Raw genomic sequence first — 10,910 nt, 5'->3', positions numbered from 1 at the left:
GAAATAACAGCCTCTTCAACAGCTGGTGTTTGCAAAACTGGACAGCTACATGTAAGAGAATGAAACTGGATCACTGTCTAACCCCATACACAAAAGTAAATTCAAAAAGGATCAAAGACCTGAATGTAAGTCATGAAAACATAAAACTCATAGAAAAAAACATAGGCAAAAATCTCTTGGACATAAACATGAGCAACTTCTTCATGAACATATCTCCCCGGGCAAGGGAAACAAAGAAAAAATGAACAAGTGGGACTATATCAACCTGAAAAGCTTCTGAACAGCAAAGGACACCATCAATGGAACAAAAAGGCATCCTATAGTATGGGAGAATATATTCATAAAAGACAGATCCGATAAAGGGTTGATATCCAAAATATATAAAGAGCTCATGCACCTCAACAAACAAAAAGCAAATAATCCAATTAAAAAATGGGCAGAGGAGCTAAACAGACAGTTCTCCAAAGAAGAAATTCAGGTGGCCAATAGACATGTTGGAAATTCAGATGGCCAACAGACATGAAAAGATGCTCCACATCACTAGTCATCAGAGAAATGCAAATTAAAACTATAATGAGATATCACCTCACACCAGTGAGGATCTCCACCATCCAAAAGACAACAACAAATGTAGGCAAGGTTGTGGAGAAAGGGGAGCCCTCCAACACTGCTGATGGAAATGTAAACTAGTTCAACCTCTGTGGAAAGCAGCATGGAGGTTCCTCAAAAAGCTCAAAATAGAAATACCATTCAATCCAGGAATTCCACTTCTAGGAATTTACCCTAAGAATGCAGCAGCCCAGTTTGAAAAAGACAGATGCACCCCTATGTTTATCACAGCACTATTTACAGTAGCCAAGAAATGGAAGCAACCTAAGTGTCCATCAGTAGATGAATGAATAAAGAAGAGGTGGTACATATACACAATGGAGTATTATTCAGTCATAAGAAGAAGACAAATTCTACCATTTGCAACAACATGGATGGAGCTAGAGGGTGTTATGTTCAGTGAAATAAGCCAGGCAGAGAAAGACAAATATGAAATGATTTCATTCATATGTAGAATATAAGAACAAAGAAAAAACTGAAGTAACAAAACAACCGCAGAAACACAGAACCCAAGAATGGACTAATAGTTACCAAAGGGAAAGGGACCAGGGAAGATGGGCGGGAAGGGAGGGACAAATCAGGGGGAAAGAAAGGGGGCATTACAAATAGCATGTATAGCATGTATAACGTGGGGAGGCACTGGGAGGGCTGTACAACACAGAGAAGACAAGTAGTGATTCTACAGCATCTTACTACGCTGATGGAGAGAGACAGTAATGGGTTTGTTGAGGGGACTTGGTGATATGGGGAGTCTAGTAAACATAATGTTCCTCATGTAACTATAGATTAATTATACCAAAAAATTAAAATTAGTTTAAAAAATTTCAAATGCAGACATCAATTGGAAAAATACCAAAACATGGTTTTAAAACATCTGTATTGAGATATGCAAGCACATAAATAGCACGATTTCAGCAATGTTCATATAGTGGCTCTATTACCACTGGTTCTTGACCTTTAACCTATTTCTGATGACCTGGAAGGCCTGTAAAAATGCAAATTGCTGAGCCCTATACCCAGAGTTTCTGACTCAGTAGGCTTTGGATGGGACTTTATAATTGTATTACTAACAATAACCTGCGTGATGCTGTCACTGCTAGCTTGGTCAGCACTCTATCCCGCCAGGCCAGAATAGAGTGTCTCCTTATATGAGTATCTTCAAAGGCAGATTATTTTGGAGAGATTTTACAACATAAAGACATTCCTTGTGAAAAGATTTCTGACCAGTTACTATAATAAAACTCACAGAATTAAAAGTGTACCTATTATTACAGTGTAAGAGCTCCTACTAGGAATTTTTGCTAGTATTTTAAGTTGTTGGGACAGATATATTGGTATACCAGAGTGAACCTACTAGTCATGGGGATCAGTTTGTATGTCATACAAATGGAATGTAGAACATTTCATAATTCAACTTAAATGCAGCTTGAGAGCGTTTCAATGAATGAACAGATAATTCTTAAATGTCTACATGGATCATGCCACTTCCAGTAATATATTTTTCAATTATAATAATATATGAAGAAATAGTCACCAAAGAACACACTAAGATTCCTATTACCACCAAAAAGTATTGTCAAGTGCTTGCAAGTACATTCAGATTTGTTCACAGCAGAGAAACTTCAAGGACAATTACCAAAAAAATTAAGAAAAAGTAAAATATATTAAGCTTTTATTAGGTTAGTATAATTTCTATGATGGTTAGTGTATCTCAGTCACACCTGATGATTCTTTTATTAAGTTTTTATAATCAATATATGGAAGGCATGCAATACTAAGTTCTACTTTTGTACATCCTTTAAGACAACACTTTTCTGAGTATCCTCTGCGTTTTCTTTGGGGCTGGTTCCCCCAAAACCAACTGCTTAAGGTTTTCATTTTGTTTGTACTTTTCTTCTGAAGTTCTACAATCTCATGAATATATGGATCGATATCTTGGAATGAGGAAAATTCTCTTATCATCTCAGGTGGCAAGTTGGTCTTTTTATACTGATACTCAGGTAACAACGGCATCTCCAAACTGTTTATTGCTTCTTCCTGAAAGGCAGAAGTAGAGACTGTTGAGAGACAAGAAAAAAATCCTACTTTATTAAAATCTTTCTTTAGCTGAAAATTTGATAATACTGGAATACTAAAGTTAGCTTATGATTTAAAAAAACCAGATTTTAAAAGTTATTCAAAAGCAATATATATTTTAAATTAAAATAGCTATAGTGTTTTCCTATAAAAAGGCTAAGAAACTTTTGCATATTTTTCACGAATCAAACTTTTTATTGAGATTTCATGTGTTGTAAAATTCAGCATTTTAAAGCATACAATATTTTTTTTAGTATATTCACGAGGTAGTGCAACCATCACCACTTTCTAGTTCCAGAATGTTTCCTCCATCACTCCAGAAAGAAACCCTACACTCATTAGTATTCACTCCTATTTCCCTCTTTCTCTAGCCCCTGGCAACCACTAATCTACTTTTAATTTCTAAGAATTTGTCTATTCTGGAAATGAAATACCATATGTGGCTGTTTGTGTTTTGTTTCTTTTGCTTAGTATAATGCTTTCAAATTGTGCTGTAGCATGTATCAGTATGTTATTCCTTTTATGGCTGAATAATTTTCCATTGTATGGTCATAACCACATTTTGCTGATGTACTTATCATTTAATGAATATTTGACTTTCCACTTTTTGACAATTATGACCAGTGCTGTTGTGTGCATTCACATATACATACAAGTTTTTGGTGTAAACATGTTTTTAATTCTCTTTGGTGTATACCTAGGGATAGAACTGCTGAATCATATGGTAAATTTAACTTTTTGAGAAACTATTGAACTGTTTTCCACAGTGGCCACCCCATTTAAAAATCCCATCACTGATATAATAGGGTTCCTACCACTCCACATCCTCACCAGTACTTGATGTTTTCTATTCTTTGATTAAGGCCATCCTACTGTATGTGAAGTGGTACCCCACTGTGGTTTCAATTTGCATTTACCTAACAACTGGTGATGTTGAGCATCTTTTTTATGTGATTGTATATCCTCTTTGTAGAAATGTCTATTCAAATCCTTTGCCCATTTTCTTGATTGGGTAACAGTAGTTCACTCTTATCCACAGTTTTGTCTGTGGTTTCAGTTACACACAGTCAACTGCAGTCTGGAAGCAGATGATCCCCCTCCTGACGTATTGTCAAAAGTCAAAGGACCTAATGCCATGCCACAATGTCTACATTATTCACTTCATGTCACCACACAGACATTTTACCATCTCACATCATCCAAGAAGAAGACAGGTGAGTATAGTATGTTTTGAGAGAGAGAGAGACCACAGTCACATAACTCTTATTACAATATAGTTAGAAATGTTTCATTTTGCTAGTTATTGTTAATCTCTTGCTGTGCTTTAGTTCTAAACTTAATGATTCCCTGTATCACTTAGAGTAAAAGCCAAAGCCTTACAATGGTCTAAAAGTTCCTACTTCATTTTGCTTGTTTCATCTCTGACCTTATCTTCTATTTCCCTCTCAGTCTCTCTGCTTCAACTATGCTAGTCTCTTTATTGTTCGCTGTATAAGCCAGGCAGAAGTGTATTTGCTCTGTTCTCTCCTCTACATAAAAACTTTTGCCAGATATCCACCTGGCTAATTCCTTTACCTCCTCCTTTCTCAAATCTCACCTTTTCAATGGGGCCAACTATTCACACTATTCAACACTATACCCAATTGCACTCTTGATCTCCCTTATCTCGATTCCCTTTTTTCAATAGCTCTTATTATATTCTAATATTTACTTATTTAATATTTTTGCTAATTAAGCTCTATGAGACCAGGGATCCTTGTCTATTTTGTTCACTGATAGGGTCTAGAGCAGTGCCCAATAAATAGCAGATGTCCAGTAAGTACTTGCTGAATTAATGAAGAAAGAAATCATATGATTATGTAAAAGGATGCCCCTAAAAAGACCTTAATAAAGTTCAGCCTTACTTATAATGATTAAAAAAATACCTCTTAGCAAACTTTCGTACTGTTAAAGGTTATATAGATAGCACAAACCTACAAATATTATACCTAATATGAAATTTTAAATACATTCCCCTTTATAATTGGGAAAAGACAAGACATCCTACTATCACCACCACTTAACAGTATTAAAGGACCTGGCAAATGCTATAAGAAAATAAAAAAGGGCTGTAAAGTTTAGAAAGGAAGTGACAAAACTATCAATTGCAAATGACAGGAAATATAGAGACAAATTTTTAGGACTATTAAGATGGTTCAGCATAATTACTGGATAAAGATCAACTTGTAAAAATCAGTTGCATTTCTCTAACAATCATTAACTAGGAAGTATAATTATATAATTAGCAAGTACTTACATTAGCAACAAAAACAAAATATTAAGCATTAACCAACAATACACAGCCTCCATACAGAAAACCTTAAAATTCTACTCTTAGAATACAAAGATATTCCATGCTTTTGGCTGCGATGACTCTATGTTAAAAAGTTTATTCTTTTCAAATTAATTTATATATTCCATGCATCCCAGTTATAATTCCAGATGGAATTTTTTTAAAGTTCAGTAAGCTTACTCATAAATATATATGGAAGAATAAAGGTTAAGGTTTAGCTTACTCAATCTGAAGGGAAAAAAGCATTGGAAACTCTCCCTCTCACCTAAATGACATCCTACGGAGTCACAGTATTAAAAATAATGTAGTAATGATGCAAGGTCAAATAGACTAATTAAATAGATTAGGAATCTCAGGCACACATAATAATAAAGGTGCCTCTACAAATCAATGGAGAAAAATTGTTTAGTAGATGGTGTTCAGAAAATTAACTCCTTGATAGAGACAAATATGACTTACTGAGAGAACTAATATAGTATCCCTAGCTGAACACAACCAAAAATGAGTTTCAAAAGAATTAAGGACTTAATGTGAAAAGTAAAACTATAAAGTTAACAGAGTGACAGAAAACGACCTCTAAAACAAAATTTCAAAAGCGTGAACTTTAATTGCCTAACTATATCAAAATTAAGTCTTTATCAAACAAGACCAATAGAAGACATATGGGAGAACATACTTGCAATATCTAAAACCAACAACTGGTTACTACTGTATCTAGATTTTGAATAACTTACAAATCAACTGAGAAATGACAACAATTTCAACAAAAAAAGGGGCAAAAAATATAAATAGGAAACTTTCAGAAAAAAGAAGCCCAAAAAGCCAATATGCACATGGGGCTCAAATCCAGATCAAGTTAAGACAATGAAATGCCATTTCATGTCTGTCACATTGTCAAAAGTTAAAAAATGTATAATGTGAATTACTGGCATGGATATGACAACCATTCTCATGTACTAGTGGTGCAACTATAAATTGGTGTAGTCATTCTATAGAGCAATCTGACACATCTCAAGCAAATTAAGCATATACATATTTCATGATGCAACATTTCTATTTCTAGGCATATATCCCAGACAAATGTCCACACAGGTCCATAAGGGGGCGCATACAATGATGTTCACTGCAGTGGTATTTAAGTGGCAGAGAGTTGAAGACCATATAGGTCAGTGTTCATCTCTAAGAGAATAATAAAATGTGGGAATGCATATGAAAATTATGGAGCAGTTTGAAGCAATGGATTAAATATACATGTTGAACAGTAAGATATAGATCTTTAATATTTAGATATATTTTTAAAATACATGCACAGGAAACTGCACAATTGCAAAAATACAAACAAAAATACATAATAAACACATTGTAATGGCTGCCTGTAGGAGGAAGAGAATGAGAGTGGAGAAAGGAGGTATGTGAAGACTAATCATCTTTTAACATACTGTATAATTTACTTATGTTTATTGTCTATCTTCACAGTTCTGTAGGCTTCAAGGAGGCAGCAACTTCACTGCCTCTGAGTGAAAACTGTTCACTCATATCCCAAACACCAAGAAGACTATGTCATACAATAGTAAACATAAGAGGTGCTCAAATTTTGTTGAATTAATAGAGAGGTCTGTATAGCACTATTGTGATGATGATATCTAAAACACAAAAAGAGATGAAGACCAAGAATAGAGAAATACAGCCAATCTAACTGGAATAGGGGTTATGGATTATGAAAAGCTGATGAGAAAACAATAATGATTTCACCTGGCATTAAGAGTTGGGAAGAACCATGCTTAGCCAGAATTTAGAAATAGGATGTTAGTTTCATGGTGCCACATAGGTCTTGAAGACATGGCTCATACCTTCAGGATCTACTAACAAGCAGCACACAATTTCAGATTCAAGTTATGTATGAATGGCTCTGAAAGAAAGCGTTTTTTAATATTAATATACCAAACTATCTTTTCCTGTATCAGGCTCAAATAGACCATCAGAAGATTAAAATTGTTGATAACTGACTTGTTCTAACACAGATATGTGTTCTGCTGGTACTAACTAAATAAAAGTGAATTGACTTTCTGGACACATTCATACACAAAAGAAATGGCATAATTACATAGTCTATATTTGAATTCTATATTGAAAACAGATACTTTCTACAATTTATAAATTATTCATTGGAAATTAACAGGGCAGAATAAATTTTGTCTTTCCTTATTGATTAATAACTTTAAAAAATTTAATACAAATTCATTTTTGTAACTTAAATCTATTTTTCATTCTTCCACCTATTTTAGAACTACTATGGCTTTACTGCCACATGATATTTCCAGTTCAGCAAACTGACCTTTACATAATTCCCATAATAAATTATTTAATGGGTAAGACAATTCTGAAATATTGTCAGATATATTTTTATTTCCTACAACCCTTGTTTCATTGCAGCTCTCTTCTCATTGAATTAATGACATTTATTCCTCCAGGGGAATATGAATAACAGCTGAGACAAAGGAGACATTATCAGCTCGAATTTTAAAGCTACCGCTTTTTTTTAAAGTATCGTTTATATGTTTTTTTTAAACGTATCATATATATATACAATCTTATGAAGGTTTCACATGAACAACATTTTGGTTTCAATATTCACCCATATTATCAAATCCTCACCTCCCCTATTGCAGTCACTGTCTTTCAGCGTAGTAAAATGCTATGGAGTCAATTCTCTTCTCTGTGACCTACCTATATTGTGATTGTGAATTATAGTGCCTCTTAATCCCCTTCTCCCTCCCCATCCACCCTCCCCAACCCCTCCCCTTTGGTAACTACCAGTCCCTTCTCTGAGTCTGTGAGTCTGCTGCTATTTTTTTCCTACAGTTTTGCTTTGTTTTTATACTCCACAAGTGAGTGAAATAATTTTGATATTGTCTTTCTTTGTCTGGCTTATTTTACTAAGCATAATACCCTCTAGCTCCATCCATGTTGTTGTGAATAGTGGGTTTTCTTTGTTTTTTATGGCTGAATAATATTCCATGTGTATATGTACCACATCTTCTTTATCCATTCATCTATTGATGGATACTTAGGTTGCTTCCATATCTTGGCTATTGTAAATAGTGCCACAATAAACATAGGGGTGTGGACGTCTTTTCGAATCAGGGTTCTTGTTTTCTTTGGGTAAATTCCTAAGAGTGGAATTATTGGGTCACATGGTATTTCTATTTTTAGTTTTTTGAGGCATCTCCATATTGTAAAGCTGCATTTTTTAAAATAAGAAAATAGTCTCCAAAGGAGGCTTTGTCAAGAAAAGGGATTTCAAGGTCTTTTTAAAATAACAACTTCAAGCTTGGATGTCTGAAGGTAAAATTTTGACTAGTACAGGTATTGAGAGCACAGAATTTGATGTGAAAGAAATGGCCCACCTGACATGAAGTAGGAAGGGAAGATCCTCCTTTCACATCTTGGAGAAAATAAAGAGACTGACAGGTAAACTAGACCTCTATTACTCAGTGTTATCCAACTAGCAGCATCAGTATCTCCTGGGAGCTTATAAAAATGTAGACTCTCAAGCCTCACCCCAGACCTACTGAATCAGAAACTGTATAGTAATGGTATTCCTCCAGGTTATTCATATGCACATTTAAGTACGAGAATCATTTAAAGTGCAAGTGCACGACTTTGGAGAGAGACATTTCCTCCATTACAAAAGCAGGATAAAGTGACTTTATATCTAGGTAGGTTTGATGGTGGAAAACAATCAAGATTCAGTCTGGTGATTTCTATTGTTTGTCTTTCTAAGTTTTCATTCCCTTAACAGCAATAATCTTGTAAATTCCATTTAGTCATTCATTGGAAAAGAAGTTAATGAGTGCCTATAATGTGCTAGGCACACTGTTTTAGTTTCAGCCATGTACATTAGCATCTTTTTTGACATGATCATCTACTCCTTAATTGCAGAAATCTTGACTTTTGCAAAATTTGTCCAAATCAAATTATTTTAAAAGGCAATGATTTCACTGACACTATGTTGTGGACAGCCTATAAATAAAGTGCATTTTCTTTTAAAATGGCAAACTATATTAGAAACTAGAATGTAAAAAACATAGGTGGAAGGTAATGATGGATGTAAAACAAAAAATATTTTTCCTAAAGACTGCTTAAAAGCATTAAGTATAAATTCAACACATATTAAGCACATGTATTAAGTGCTAGGCCCTCTGCTAGGCATTTCAGATAAAAACATGCATGACATAGTCCCTATAATATGGTGTGGTATATGGGTCTGGCCTTATGGGAATGAGACTTACATATGCAGATCCAAGGCTTTGAAGGACTCTGCATTTTGTTTAACGCTCTATTGTTGCAGTTTTGAAATTCTCAATTTTATTTTGAACTTGTAGGTGAAGTATTAAGTACATGAACTTTTAAGTGAAGTCTAATGGAACCCAAGAAAGGAAAAAAGTTTTATATTTTAGTAACTTTAAAGGCCTTTTCCTGCTTTTGGAACAAGGGGTTGTGCATTTTTATCATACAGTGGGCTAGGCCAATTATGTAGCCAATCCTGATGATAATTAAATACTATGTGTTAAATACTGTGGTAGAACAAGAATGGAGTAAGCAGGTATTAAAGGGTCAATGAGAACTTCATAGGGAAAATGCTTACCTAAATTAGGCTTTGAAGGACAAAAATGGGATTTTGCCAGGGGACTAGGATACTCTAGAAAGTGAAAGCTAGGTAAGAAGCAGCGTTCTTACACACATGTGTAGGCTTCTATGTGCACATTTATATCCTCTAAGTTAAAAGCAAAAACAAAAACCTCATAGAGGTTTTGTATATCCTCAACATACTGGTTTATAAAAATTGTTATTCACCTGTGTACTAGGCACAAATTCCATTTCCTGGGGAAGCCCACCATCTGGTAGATTCAGGGATAAGAAATCTACAGAAATGAACAAACATGCCTTTGGTTTAGATTTTTACCTGGGTCTGTGCCCCTACCCCAGATCGGAATAGTGGTTTGGGAGCTTTCTAGTCTGTCGGGGATGAAGCTTTCAACTTTCGAGGTCTGGAAGAGCATCTGTGTGACAGCGGTTTCCGGCTCAAAATGGCTCCAGTTCACACTGCCAGAGTTCTACGATTTCTTTCAGTAGGTGCCTGCCGCACAGCTTCCTGCGTCTGCTGCTGTCGGTCAGCTCACAGGAGAACCGAACCAGCAGGAGTCCCAGCCACAGCACACACAAGCAGGGAAGCCGCGGCATCCCCGGGCCCCAGCCAGGCCCGCCGCGCACCCGATGTCCAGCCTGCACCCATGTCCGCGACCGTCGCCCCAGACGTGGCGCGCCTGGCAGGTTTCTGAGCGCGTGCGGACGTCGCGAGAACGCCGAGCCCGCGAGAACTCTAAGCTCGCACGTTCCGAGACTACTCCACCCGGGGCCTCCTGAGCTGCCCAGGCTCCCACACAGTGGTAGGTAAGGCTCCAGCTCGTAAAATGAGACTTTTTCTTGTCTTCCTCGTTAGGGAGACTTCTCAACTGAAACATAGGGCCCCGTGTTAACTGATAAAGTCATAAAAATGTAGCTCCCTCTAGTGGAATGCACTTCCCACCCTTTTTGCTTGGTCGGTAAATGAGCGTCTCCTCTTCAAAGAAACCTCTTTTCTTTCGCGGTCTTTGTATCGGTACGTTTGTTCACAATTTTTCTTATGCACTTGTTTAATAACTTCTTCCCCCGAGTCTCCAAGCTTCATGAAGGCAGTGCCTGTGTCTATTCCTGCTTCCAACTGTACCACAGGGCCTGACGCGTGGTTGACAATCAACTTTGTAGAAACATGTATGTGCTAGATTATGTGCATGTGCCTTTTAGTCAGACCGAAAGCTTCTTCAGGGAAGTCCTACCAGTTTCTCAGGGA

General features: G+C 36.1%; 1 protein-coding gene across 1 annotated transcript; it reads right to left on the bottom strand.

Moving 5' to 3' along the window:
* Positions 1 to 1,232: 1,232 nt before the first annotated feature.
* On the bottom strand, positions 1,233 to 10,363 carry INSL6 (insulin like 6). Its single transcript, XM_073218565.1, is given in 3 exon segments — positions 1,233 to 2,666; positions 9,984 to 10,129; positions 10,131 to 10,363. Coding segments are annotated over 3 exon segments (633 nt in total). The 5' UTR covers positions 10,262 to 10,363; the 3' UTR covers positions 1,233 to 2,310.
* Between the last annotated feature and the right edge of the window lie 547 nt (positions 10,364 to 10,910).

This window comes from Manis javanica, chromosome 2, assembly GCF_040802235.1.
Source record: "Manis javanica isolate MJ-LG chromosome 2, MJ_LKY, whole genome shotgun sequence".
Taxonomy (NCBI): Eukaryota; Metazoa; Chordata; class Mammalia; order Pholidota; family Manidae; genus Manis; species Manis javanica.
The sequence above is the reverse complement of the archived record's forward strand: the minus strand, read 5'-3'. Positions and strand labels throughout refer to the sequence as shown.